General features: G+C 41.2%; 1 protein-coding gene across 1 annotated transcript; it reads right to left on the bottom strand.

Moving 5' to 3' along the window:
- Nucleotides 1-932: 932 nt before the first annotated feature.
- On the bottom strand, nucleotides 933-12,639 carry LOC126513304 (retinoic acid early transcript 1E-like). Its single transcript, XM_050161602.1, has 5 exons — nucleotides 12,515-12,639; nucleotides 8,554-8,802; nucleotides 7,645-7,911; nucleotides 6,874-7,034; nucleotides 933-3,509 (listed from the first exon to the last, which is right to left on the bottom strand). Exons 1-4 carry the CDS (start codon nucleotides 12,600-12,602, stop codon nucleotides 6,901-6,903), a joined length of 738 nt encoding a protein of 245 aa, XP_050017559.1. The 5' UTR covers nucleotides 12,603-12,639; the 3' UTR covers nucleotides 933-3,509; nucleotides 6,874-6,900.
- Nucleotides 12,640-13,829: the final 1,190 nt, after the last annotated feature.

Here is a 13,829-nt window from a genome sequence, read left to right on the forward strand (position 1 = left end):
TGTTTAAAAAAGATTTACTTATTATTGCATATAAGGTGTTCTGCCTGTATGCATACCTGCAGACCAGAAGAAGGCATCAGATTTCATTACAGATAGATTTAAGCTACCATGTGGTTGCTGGAAATTGAACTCAGGACCTCTGGAAGGGCAGCTAGTGCTCTTAACCATTAAGCCATTTTTCCAGCCCTAAAAACATTTTTCAGTGAGAACCTTTTTTTTTTCTCATTTAACCCCATGGTGGAATTTTAAAATTAACATCACAGTATAAAAACCTAAATGACTTTAAAAGTTCCACAGTCTTTACTAATTCAAACACTTTAAAAGTTTAGTCTCTGCAAAAATCTAGAATCTTGTTAAAAATCAAAATTCTCTTTTAAAAATTCAAAGTCCATAATTGTAAGGTTCTATAAATATAAAAATTAAGTTAAACACTTCTTTATTTCAAGAGGGAAGAATTAGGGCCCTATCATAATATAAACAAATCAAAATTAAACTCCAGCTATAAATAACTCAGTAGCCGTTGTCTGGATTCTACTCACAACTTTCTATAATCTTCTAAATAGCTTGAGTCACTTCTCCAGATCTACCCACTCCCACAGCATACATGACTTGTACTCTAGACTTCAGGGATGGGGTTAGGTGTCTTTGATTTGATGTATTTGTTCCTAACCTCCAGGTAGATGCTATGAGGTGTGTTTACATGAAAAAGTCCATTCCTCAAAGGATCTAGCTTAAATTGACTGGTAAGTAAGCAAGAGACTATGAAAGCTTAGTCCAAATTTCTTTTAATTCAGAAGATACAGACAAATCTAACATATTGGATTATTTTAAATTTATGAAGAAAAATGGAAATATCAGCATTATACAGACAACATCACCAGGTTATTGCAGCAAAGTGTGAAAAAAGCACATTAAGCAAGGGCAGGGAAAAACTTGACAATACTGTGTGTCTGAACCTATTTTGTAAAAGAGAAAACAGGATGAAGTTTTCAGGTTTTTATTGCTTCAATAAAAAGAAGCCCAAATCACAGCAGGAATTAACAAAGCCTGGAAACAGCCAAGAAAGAGGCAGCAATGGCTCCATGAAGGCACAGAGACGCATTTCTGAAGGAGAGCATGTGCTTATGGGTCAGAATTTCATGATATATTAATTTCATCCTAAACGATTGTTAAAAGATCGGGAAAAAGCAGAAGCTTTCATATGTCACAAGTTGTGATAGTTAATTTAAAATGGTATGGATTTTTTTTAAAAGCTTACTTAATTGCATTTATGTTTCTCAAGATAACTGCTTGTAATTTCTTCTGTGATTGTCAGAACTTTAACTTCTCATTAATGGGGGTCTTATCTGAGTCAAGATTGATTTAAAATTTGTCTCTGTCAACATTTATTATCAGAAGTGTCCGATCTTTTGATATCGCGACACAAAGGGATCTAAATAGTTCACACTGGACAATCTACGTAAGTCACCATACAGTTCAGTGATCTAAAAATCTTTGCGAAACTGTCCCATAATATTTTACTAAAGTCCCTGAATTTGATTTGGCCACATTTAGGGTATCCCGGGCCGTGAGGTGTTCACCCCTGAAAGTGACATAACAGATTAGATCTGGGGTAACTGATTTTTTGAGATTTCTAGAAACCCAAAACAATGAGGATCAAGGGCTAGGCTGAGAGCCAATATGTTCATCTTCCTTCAGGTTGGCCATTTCCAGGGTAGAGGACAATGGGACAGCTCTAAAGGAATCTCATAGCCTCAGAGAGGCTATGAAGACCCTGGAGTTTGAGTTTTGGGTCATGTCACACTAAAAGACCCTTTGACCATCAGACGGCAAAGAGTGGAGACATGGCTCCTAAAACTCTCCAACCCCTAAAAGTAGCCCCTAAGGAGATACAACTGCCAACAAGGAAAAGAAGCTGTTGGCTCCCTTTATGCTCTCAAACACTTGCCAAAAATGTACAACTATAAATAATATAAAATTAAAACTCTACCAGCTGCACCCAGTAGTCTCACCATGACTTGGTTCAGCTGGTAGAACTGCGCTCTGAATACTAATTAATTCTTATTTATGATCCTGAATTACCTATCAGCTGTCTGATGCCTTCACACTAGCCTTTTTCTTCGTACTGACCTCTCATTAGAGGCAGAGACTCCTTTGTCTCAGTATATCATTGGGGCAGACGATCAAGGCTGTCACTGAATACTAGGATAAGGACAGCTCCACCTCTGACTCCATGTTCTCAGGATTAGTTCCAGTTATTAAACAGGTGATTAAGTTCATCTTAAACTTCTTCCACAGGATGCAAGGCCATGGGAGAAGTCTGGACCAGCTCCTCTCAGGTCCTGCGCATCCCCCTAACGGTAATTAAGTTGAGACCTGTATCTTGGGGATTCGTCTGACGAGAGGTAATAGCGCTGCACCTGCAGAGGCTCAAACAGATCACTCCTGAGAGTCTCTTGCGGATTTTTATTAATTCTTTCAGTGCATGTTTGATGCAACATACCGTCATACACATCCAGACGCTAATAAGTAACTGTAACCTGAGGTCCTTATGTCAAGTTATGAATCCGCCATGGTGCTACGAAACTCATCTAAGAAGACATGTGCTGTCCCCTTTTCGTATGAACATAAAACTGGCCCAGAAGACAAGGCCAAGTAATATCTCGTAACTAGTATTTACAACCCCAATTCCCTCTCAGCAGTACTGCCTCATGAGAATTTACTGGCTGTGATCTGGTCCACAGTGTCTATCATTTTCATGTGAGCATATACACATGCGTGTGTGCTCGTTCACGTACTTGTTCCTATGGAGACAGAGCTTTAACTCTGGTGTCATTCCTCAGCCATGAGCACTGTGTTTTGATCCTGTCTCTCCTGGATCACCAGTTCCACTAGTCTGGCTGATGAGGAATTCCCAGGTACGCACTTCTCCTTCTGTCCCCTACACGGGGTTTATAAGTGTGTGTCACCATGGTGTCCGTGGGTTCTGGGGAGTGAACTCAGCTCCTCATGCTGGAGAGGACAAGCACTCCAGGACTGAGCTATCTCTTTGTAACTCATTCCTCACTAAAACATTTATATCAGTTCTGGTCTGCAGAATGTGTCTGTGCCAAGTAAGGGGTCATTCAGCCTTTGCACTGTTCTCAGAAAGGTGCCAACTGCTGCCTGTAAACTAGACAGCCAGGGCAAGTCACTGTTTTATACAGTGAGAAGTAATTTGCAGCCCGGCCCAGCTTGACCTCCACAAAGCTATCAGGAAAGAAAGAAAGGAAAAGAAGCAAAGCAAGAAGAAGCCCCTGATGGCAACACTGTTGACTCAGATGCCCTGGTGAGTGAGGCTCCCAGACCATCGCTCTCAGGGTTTCCCACAAGGTTGGTCAGAAGTCACCAGTACAGGTTTCAGGGATGTCATCAGAAATATGTTTGTTTGGTTTGCTGAAGAAGTCACAGGCAATGTTCAAGAGTCACCCAACACAGCTGGTGATGAAGACTGGAGCAGCAGGGAGAACCTATTGACAAAAAGGGTGTGAATTATAGTGGGCTCCTGGGCATCCACTTACAGCAACCCACTCTCCTTCATTTCTGACACTCCCCAACCTTTCAGACCATAGAACTCAGTCCCACATCCTTTTTCTCTTTCATCTTTCCTTCTAGATCTTTATGTCATTCTAAGCTCTGCTATGATAAGACTTCCTCTGTTTCTTGGCTATATATGCATTTAAAAATAGATTGCAAATAAAAATTAGCAAACCTAAAAAAACCGGCAAATGTAAAAGACCAGCAAAATATGCCTGCATTTCTGTCTTTGCTGGCCTTTTAACTATTTATTTATTTATTTATTTATTATTTATTTATTTATTTATATTTGAGGACAGGACTTTGTTTTACAGTTAAATCTTGCCTTTAACTTACTATATAATCTATGACATGCTTGAACACTTGAAGCAATTCTCCTGCCTCAGTTTTTCACATATTGGAATTGTAGGCTGACTAAATATCCAGGTACAGTTTTCTTTCTATGCAATAGAGTTATTCCAAAATAATTATATTACCTTTAAAATCTAACATGTCAACTGATATTAGATGTGAATCTTTTTACTACCCCATACTTACAGGGGAAATTTTAGATCAATTGAAATACTTAGGACACTGACAATTGTCTGAAGTTTGCTTTGCCTGGTCCTGCAGTCATCCAGTCCCAAAGAATCACACAGAGATCTACATCAATTATAAACTGATTGGCCCAGTATTTCAGGCTCTTCTTATTAACTAATTCTTATAACTTAAATTAACCCATAATTCTTGTATATGTTAGCCATGTGGCTTGGTACCCTTTTCAGTTAGGCAGTCACACCTTGCTTCCTCTGCAGCTGGATCAGGACTGCATACTGAAACTTCCCTCTTCCCAGAATTCTCGTTGCCCCACCTCTACTTTTTGCCTGGTACCCCAGCCTTTACTTCCTGTCTGGCTACTGGCCAATCAGCATTTTATTAAAATACAATTGACAGGGTATGGACCAGTGTCCCACATGCAATCTTCTTCACAGTCCTGTAGTCTCTTCAAAGATCTATTGATTTGTTAATTTATTATGTATACATAATGGGTGCCAGAAATGGGTGCCAGATTCCTTTATAGAAGGTCGTCAGCCAACACCATATGGTTTCTGGGTTGAACTCAAGACCTCTGGAAGATCAGCCAGTGCTCTTAACTTCTGTGCCATCTCTCCAGCCACAAGAAAAAGGATGTAAAATATCTTATTTGTGTTTTGCATTGATTCTATGTTAAGGTCACATTTAAGTGATAGTTGGTTAAATGAAACATATTGCTAATAAAAAGGCAAGAAACAAAATTGCTATAAGTCTTCAGATGCTCACTATCAGACATGAATCTCAATGGTTTTTTAAAAAAATAATAGTTATGTTTTTGTTTTATGTGCATATTTGTGCTTGTGAGTGTATTTCCGTGCAACACGTTTAAACAGGAATACATAGACACTGAAAGAGTGGCTCTGATCTCTTGGACCTAAAGTTACATGTGATTGTACCCTGCCCTGTGTGTACTGGGAATTGAACCTGGGTCCTCTACAAGAGTAGTAAGTGTTGATAATAGATGAGCTATTACTCCAGCCCCCAAAGACAAAATTCTGAAAAAATTTTATGTGCGTCTGCACCATGTACTCATTCATACTACACATATGTCCATGTCTTTAGGTAAAGAAAACGGAATTTTAAACACCCATGGACAAAACTGATAAACTGCCTTGAGAAATGACTTTATTAAGCGCCTTTGCAATATACTGAAAAACCCTCTGTACTGGGTAAACTGTGGGCCTGGGTCCTTCTGGTCACCCTGCTGTGGAGCAGCACATCACAGTTTCTAGACGTTTCTCCTACTTCTGCTGTGACACTAACAGGCTCAACACATGAGACCGTTGCCAGAGAAACAGACTTTAGAAGCTGGGTTGTGGGAACGAGGATGACGTGGCAATCTTGAGCTTTACTGAGGCTGAGCGTGACAAGTGGGCTCTGGGTGAGGGGTGTGATCCACCCAGGTGGTGCTAGAACAGAACTTGGGATGGTCCTTTACATTTCTGTCTGCAGACAGATATATCATACTTCATCCTTTCTGTGAAAGAATCTAGAGCATGCTAATTCATATTTCACTTCATCTCATTCTTGTGGTATTTGGTGAGTTAGCACAGTTGACTGTGGTTTCTGCCCATCAGTGACAACAGAGAAAGGAGTGTTGTCCCACTCAGCTGTGATAAATACATCACCTTAAATAAAAATCACCACCACTCCAACTACATCTAACATGGTGGGACTGTGGAAGACTGAGTGCAGTGGGCGGTCCTAACTGACTGTGAGCAAATATCTCTTACAAACCATTCGTAAGTGCTAAGTAGATACAAGGCAAGGGTCTGTCTCCAAGGAGCATGGCAGGAGGTCACGCAAGTGAGGCTTTAGGGAGCTTGTTTCATTCAGTTGTTGGCTACTCTTGGTGTCTGAGCTGAAGCTATGTATTGGGCTGGCAGACAGACTATCAACAGACTTCAATTTGGGGTCTGGGAATATGGCTTAGTTGGTATAGGACTTGCTATGCAAGCATGAGAACCTGATTTCAATTCCCAAGCCCAGTCAAAAGCTGGTGGTGGGTGGGTGTGCCTGTAATTTCAGGGGTTCAGGAGGTACAAGCAGGAGGATCAATGGAGCCTGAGGGCTGCAGGCCCAGCTCCAGGTCAGTAAGAGACCTTGTCGCATGGGCAGTATGGTGGATTCCTTTTGTCATCTTTATTGTGCATACGGGGGCATACAAAATGCACAGATGCATATAACACACACACACACACACAGAATAAAGTTGAAGGAAAAAAGTCAGACTGCAATCAAGGATTGCTCTAACAACGCTGTTTCTCCTGGTGTAGGGCATACACAGCAGGTAATAGATCCTTCTATGAGGTTAAAGAGCATAATGTCATCCTCAGAAAGCAAACAGATATTAATCAATGTCTTGAGGGAACCTTTTGTTAGATTATGAGGAGGCAACACCCCATTCCAGTTTTCCTTGTGTCTTATTTGCATCCTTGGTTGCTGAATTCTCTGTTACCTCAGGGGAATTTTACTGTTTTAAACCTCCTGTGACTGCATGCTCATGCTGACTCTCCTGACCTACTGTACCTCAACAATAGTCATCGCCTACGTTACTGTAAAGTGAGGGTTTAAGGCTAAAAAGAGGCATTCATCATTATTCAAGTGGATAGAAAGGCACTGTGGTGGACAGTGGCTTGGCTGTGTCCATTGGGACCACTCTCCTATATCCTTACCAGACTAATACTACCAAAGACAGGAGTGAGAGCCCAGGCTGCTCCTTACCTTCTTGGGTACCAAAGTTCTCCATAATCATGCCAAAATAAAGACTAGGAAGCTGACTCCCATGATGATATGCACTGCAATACATGGAGACTGGGTGGTAGAAGAAGAAAGTGGGGTGGTAGATGGAAACCAGGTGGTATCTAGTGTCTTTGATGTTGAACCTATAAAAACATTAGGAAAAGTATGGATAAAGATGAAAACACACCACTATGAGCAACCTCTCTCTCTAGGCATCCCTAGAGACTCCTGTGTGATATCTATTTTACCAGATTTTACATAAAGAGGACTAGGATGTGTGTGTAAGATGTCCTTACAGAGTTTATTTCATTACCAAAGAAAACAAATAGCTATCAAACAATGTGATGTATTTATTGTGGGTAGAACTTTCTGGATGTAAGGTCAGTTGGTAGTGTTTAATTGTGCCAGTGAAACATAGTGAAGTCTTTCAATTGATGTGGAGCTGGTGGAAGGACAGCTGTAAGTGAGGAAGAAAGGGTTAACATTTATAGGGATGCCTACAGACTTGGGGATCATTAGCAGGCCATGTAGTGCCTGGCCATTGGTTAACAGGAATGACAAACATTGGCAGGTGAGATGGGGGAGAGAGATCCCTTTGGTCATAACAGACTCCCCAGGCAGGAAGACTATCAAGAAATCACTCAGTCTATCAAATCTACCATTATGCACACATGGCTGATGTCTACTTAGGGAAGTCAACAGACTTTCCCACCCCATAGAGGTTTCCTTGTGATAATCTACGTAAGTTCTTACTTGGCATTTCCTTCCAGAGCTCTAAGAATTCCTTGAAGCAGTGTGGGGAATCCCACATGGAGAACTTTTCTAGATGTTTTTGTAGATCTCCGTTTTTCTCCCATTTCTCCATGATACCTCTGGCTTCCTCATGCATCACTCCCCAAGTCTTGTTCTTTGGACTAAAGCAGAAGAAATTCTGTCCATCCATGGTGAACTTCCAGGAGGAATCAGTGAGTTCTCCTTTTTCATATCGGGATTCCATAGTGACCTGCACGGTGTGAGGGCCTGGAAATGACACACAAAACCATCATCTTCTACCCCTTATAGACCCTACAAGGCCAAGTCTTTCTCTATACACTTAGGGGCGTGGACTCTTTCCTCCCCTGGCTTCCTGTTTCTTACCCATAGGGTACCTAGTACTTCTAGGTTGTGTCAACATTAAGTTCTTTATACAAATCCTCAGCAGTCCCTTTCCCGCAAGTGCTCTGCCCTGATTCTGCTTTCCTTTACTCTTTCTTTGTTCTTTCTTTCTTCCTTTCTTTCTTCCTTCCTTTCTTTCTTTCTTTCTTTCTTTCTTTCTTTCTTTCTTTCTTCCTTCCTTCCTTCCTTCCTTCCTTCCTTCTTTTCTTTCATTCATTCATTCTCTCTCTCTTTCTTCCTGTCTGACTGTCTTGCTTGTTCTTTCTTATTTTCTTTCTTTCTTTTGGATTTTTTGTTTGTTTTCATTTTGTTTTTTTTTCAAGACAGGGTTTTTCAGTGTAACCCTGCCTGTCCTAGAACTTTCTGTGTAGACCAGGCTGGTCTGAATTTAAAGATTCTGCTTGTCTGTGGCTCTGGAGTATTGGAATTAAGGGCATGTGCTGCCACCATCACTCAGTATGCCCTTCTTGTTTCTTATTGATAACTTCTATCCTGCCCCATTCTTACCAATGATCTTGTCTGCTTCTCGTTTCATGTTAAGTATCAGATTTTTCATCTCTTCTCCAATGTCTTTCTGACGTTGGCTGAAATCTGTACATGCTTTGGTGTTATATATCACCTTTCCATGGTCACCCAAAGGTGTGAAATTACTTTCATTATACCGAAGGATAGGTTCTCCATTCACTGAGCACTGCCCTTCAAACCAGGGCTTGGAACGAGCCTTGATAGTGAAGTTGAAATAAATATAGTATGTATCTGTGAGAAAAAACACAAGCTGGTAAGGTCCAAAGAGAGTAGAGGACCACAGGACTCATGTTCTGTAAACCTAGACTCTTGCATGGGTACACTGGTTGGGAAAGCTAGATCCTGAGTTCTGGATAACCTTTAGCTGTGTTAGCCTGACAAGATTATCTGGTGCTACCATGAACCCCTAGGATGCTCACAGTGTCACCAGTAGGACCTGCCTGACAACCCCTTGAAGTGTCTTTGCCTAATAAATACCTAGGTAGAAAATAAAGTATCTAGTATCTGTGCTTCTGGGGCTTCAAATCTGGCTGATGAGAGAATGCCTTTTACAGTAAGAAAGAGGTATCAAGGATGCATGGTAAATTCATCACAGATCTTAAGTGTTCAGGAGAGGCTTCCTGGGAAAAGGCTACAAATAGCATAGATGGAGAGAGGCTGCCATAGTCACATTACCTGGTACCTATCTTGGTGCCCTCAATATGAGCACTGGACCTCTCTAGTTCAATCAAAGATTTAAGAGTTATGCATGTGGCTATAGCCTGTATGAAGTCACAGTCCTCCTGTCCTGCCTAGACAAATCTAAGAATAATAGGAGTAGAGGAAGGGGAATTCCAGCTCAAAGATCAGAACATATTTCCAACAAAATCACAGAAAAAAAAAAGCTTTCTTTTTTTTTGTTTTTGTTTTGTTTTTCGAGACAGGGTTTCTCTGTGGTTTTGGAGTCTGTCCTGGAACTAGCTCTTGTAGACCAGGCTGGTCTCGAACCCACAGAGATCCGCCTGCCTCTGCCTCCCGAGTGCTGGGATTAAAGGCGTGCGCCACCACCGCCCGGCTCTTTTTTTTTTTTTTTGAAAAAAAAAAAAAAAGCTTTCTTAACTTAAAGAAGGAGATGCCCATATAGGTACAAGAAGCATACAGAGCACCAAACAGAATGGACCAGAAAAAAATTCTCCTCACCATATGGAAATCAAAGCACTAAACTTACAGAACAAAGAAAGAATATTAAAAGCTACAAGGCAAAAAGACATAACCAATTAACATATAAAGACAAACATATTAGAATTACACCTGGCTTCTCAACGGAGACTCTAAAAAGCCAAAAGAGCCTAGACAGATTTCCTGCATACTCTAAGAGACCAGAGATGCCATTTCAGATTACTATACTCAACAAAATCTTTATTCACCACAGACAGAGAAAATAAGATGTTCCATGATTTAAACAATATATATGTACTAATCCAGCATATCTGAAGGTACTAGATAGAAAACTTGAACCTAAGGAAGTTAACTACACCAATGAAAACATAAGAAATAAATAACGCCACACAAGAAATCCAAAAGAAGGAACACATACAGACACACACAAACACAGACACACATACACACACACACACACATACCACTGCCACCACTACTACCACCAGCACCAGCACCACCACCAATAGCAACAACAAAATAACAAGAATCACCAATCATAGGTCATTGATATCTACAACACAAAAGATGTCAATTCCCCAATTAAAAGACACAGATTAATTTAATGGATGTGAAAACAGGATTCATCCTTCTGCTGTACCCAAGAAATATATGTCAACATCAAGCAAAGACGTTAACTCAGGGTAAATGGTTGGAAAAGATATTCTAATAAAATGGACCTAAAAAGTTAGTGGATATAGCTATTTTAATATCTAACAAAATAGATTTCAAACCAAAACTAATCAAAAGAGATAGACACTAAATTTTCATCAAAGGAAAAATCCACTAAGATAACATTTCAATTCTTAACATCTATGCCCCAAACATAAGGGCACTCAAGTTTGTAAAAGAAACACTATTACAGTTTAAATCACATATTGACCTTGGCATACTGATAGTGGTAGACTCCAATACCAAACTTTTACTAATGACAGGTCATTCAGACAAAAACTAAACACAGAGATGCTGGAGCTAACAGACTCTATCAACCAAATGGACTTATGGGAAATTACAGAACATTTCACCCAAACACAAAGGAATAGACCTTCTTCATTGGACCTCTTGAAACTTTCACCAAAACTGACCACATACTTGAACACAAATTGATTTTCAACAGATGTAAGAAAATTGAAATAAATCCCTGTAACTTATCAGACCATCACAGATTAAAGTGAGTTATCATCAAAAATAGAAACAAGACAAAACTCAAAAACGCAGTTAGAAAACTGAACCACTCTCTACTGGATTAAAAGTGGGCCAAGGCAGAAATAAGGAAGACTTTAAAGACTTCCTATAATACAATGAAAGTAAGTACACACCCAAATGTTCAGGACAAAATGAAAGCGGCGCGAAGAGAAAAGGTCATAGCACTAAAGGCTTACATAAAGAAATTGGGGAGATCTGAAGACAGCAATTTAACAATACACCTGAAAGTTCTAGAACATAAAGAAGCAAACTAACCCAAGAAAAGTAAACTACAAGAAACAGACAAACCGGGAGCTCAAATCAATGAAACAGAGACAAAGAGAACAACATAAAGAATCAATGAAAGAAAGAGTTGGCTCTTCGAGAAAATCAACAAGATGGACAAACTTTATCCAAACTAAAAGTCAGAGAAGGAATTTCCAGATTAACAATATTAGAAATGAAAAGGGGGACATAACAACAGACACCAGGGAAATCCAGAGAATCACAGAGGTATACTTTAAAAGACTGTGCTCCACCAAACTGGAAAATCTAAAAGAAATGATTAACCTTCTCCATAGGTACTACTTACCAAAGTTAAATCAAGATCAAATAAACAATTTAAATAGACCTACAACCCCTAGTGAAAGAGAAGCAATCACTAAAAGTCTCCCAAACAAACAAGCAAACAATCAAAAAAGTTCAGGGTCATATTGTTTTAGTTCAGAATTCTACCAGACTTTTCAAGAAAAGTTAGAGCAACAATCCTCAAATTATTCCACAAAATAGAAACAAAAGGAACATTGCCCAATTCATTTTATCCTGATACTCAAACCACATAAAGACCCAGCAAAGAAAATTACAGACCAATGCCCCTTATGAACATAGATGCAAAAATAATTAATAAAATATTTGTAGACTGAATTCAAGAACACAACAAATATATCATCCACCACAATCAAGTAGGCTTCATACTAGAGATGCAGGAATGGTTCCATATACAAAAGTAAATAAATGTAATTCGCTGTATAAACAAAGTGAAAGAAAAATGTCACGTACTTGATCATCTTATTAGATGCAGGAAAACCTTTGACAAAATCCAACACAGCTTCATGATAAAAGTCCTGGACAGTTTAGAAATATAAGAGACAAAGCTAAACATAACAAAAGCAATATAAAAGCTGGCTGCATGTGCTGTGATCTTCTATTAAAGCACACTAAGAAGTTCATAAGCAAAGAGCCCAGAGAATGCCTGAGAGTTAGTTTGGGGATACAGGAGAAGGGCTAGGGTGAGGGCAAGAAGGAACACTGAGACTCTATAAGGAGTCTTGAGCTGAGGAAACCGTCTTCCCACACTGTGCCTCTGTGATTCCCCTCCCAGTCTTATCCTGGAACTCACTGGCTAGCCCAAAACACAGTTAACTGGTCGCCACCCCCCCCCCCCCCCCCCCCCCCCGCTTCTCTAATGTCCAAAGGAACCCAGAAACTCACAGACAAACCACATGTGCCCCTCAGCCAAGTTAAACTCCCCGTCAGGCGCTGTTGAATCCCCAGAACTCACCATCCAGCCCTGCACACAGACAGACAGGCAGCAGAGTGAGAAGCAGGATCAGGTGGCAGTAAATGAGCTTGGTGACTGCCATCTCCATGGTTTCTTCCCCAGACTCAGCTGTGATGCAGTGCGAACTCTCTGGAATGCTGTGATGAAGTGAGCTGTCTGCAATGTCAGGAAAGGCTCAGTCACTCTCTTCTGATGGCCCCGCCCACAGGAAGTTTCTGAAACTTTTGGCAGTGAGGTATTTCTCAGGGGCAGTCAAATCAGGTTCTTAGTTCCCACTTTCTGAGTCACTCCATAGTCTGTGGGGGCTGGTCCTATGCCCTTGTCTGCTGCAGTGTGACCCCTCCCTTGGTTCCAGTCAGGAGTCCTGGGGCTGGGGGAGGAGCAGCAAGAGGGCCTGGGGTGGGGTGAGGACCCAGCAGCAGGGGCTTCAGGCTTCTGAGTTCATAACACCCAGATTCCTCAAGGAGCTCACTCAGCAGCCATGTCCTGGGGGACCCTCTGCAGCAAACCTGGACAGAAGGCAAAGAAAGTGGCCACATGGGCTGCAACCAGAAATGGAAGTAACCCTGGCCAAACACGGTGTGCATTTGTGGGGTTTCCCCGCACCCCTCCCCCTGCACCCCATGTTCATGTCTCTTGCCTCTGGCCTAGGAATCCTTTCTACTTCTCTCTGGCTGCAGAAATCCATCTTCCTGCCCCCTCCCTGCCCCCATCTCCTCTCTCTCCCTAACTGCAGCTCCTCTTTCAGACTCCTTATATTAGTCAGGGTTCTCTAGAGAAACAGAAGTTAGAGAATGAATCTCTCTATATAAAGGAGATTTTTGGAAAAGAAGATTTATTCAGCTAATCCAACAATGGCTGGCTGTGAATGCTAAGTCCTAGAACCCAGCAGTTGCTCAGTTCCCAAGGCTGGATGCCTCAGCTGGTTTTCAGTGTGTGCTGGATTCCTGTAGAACCAGGCTCTAGTGCCAGTGAAGAAACTGATGTGCTGGCAAGGCGAGGGCGAGCAGGCAAAGAGCCAAAGCTTCCTCTTCTATGTCCTTCTATAAATATCCAGCATAAGGTAGATCCCAGAGAAAGGTGAGTCTTCGTGCCTCAGGAACCGAATTAAAGGCATGTCGCTTCCCGTTTCACAGGTCCTGATTCACCCACCTGAAACCAAGCAAAACATCTCTTACAGGTGTGCCCTCCATTTCTGAATTGTTCATTCCAGATATAGCCAAGCGGACAGAAAATGGCCACCACACCCCTCTGGACTTTCCTTTCTGTATATCCTTTAAAACACGTAACAGGTTTGTTCCCCTCTGAAATCAGG

Source organism: Alexandromys fortis, unplaced genomic scaffold, assembly GCF_014885135.2.
Source record: "Alexandromys fortis isolate MF-2015 unplaced genomic scaffold, M_Fortis_MF-2015_v1.1 scaffold_134, whole genome shotgun sequence".
NCBI lineage: Eukaryota > Metazoa > Chordata > Mammalia > Rodentia > Cricetidae > Alexandromys > Alexandromys fortis.

What these genes read in the sequence shown, in the direction of transcription:
- LOC126513304 (XM_050161602.1), bottom strand. Translation starts at nt 12,602, where the DNA reads ATGGAGATGGCAGTCACCAAGCTCATTTACTGCCACCTGATCCTGCTT. An exon ending in TCTGTGTGCAGGGCTGGATG is followed by an intron (nt 8,803 to 12,514) that starts GTGAGTTCTGGG and finishes TTTTTCTCACAG; the next exon opens with ATACATACTATATTTATTTC. An exon ending in AGAAGCAGACAAGATCATTG is followed by an intron (nt 7,912 to 8,553) that starts GTAAGAATGGGG and finishes TGTCATTTCCAG; the next exon opens with GCCCTCACACCGTGCAGGTC.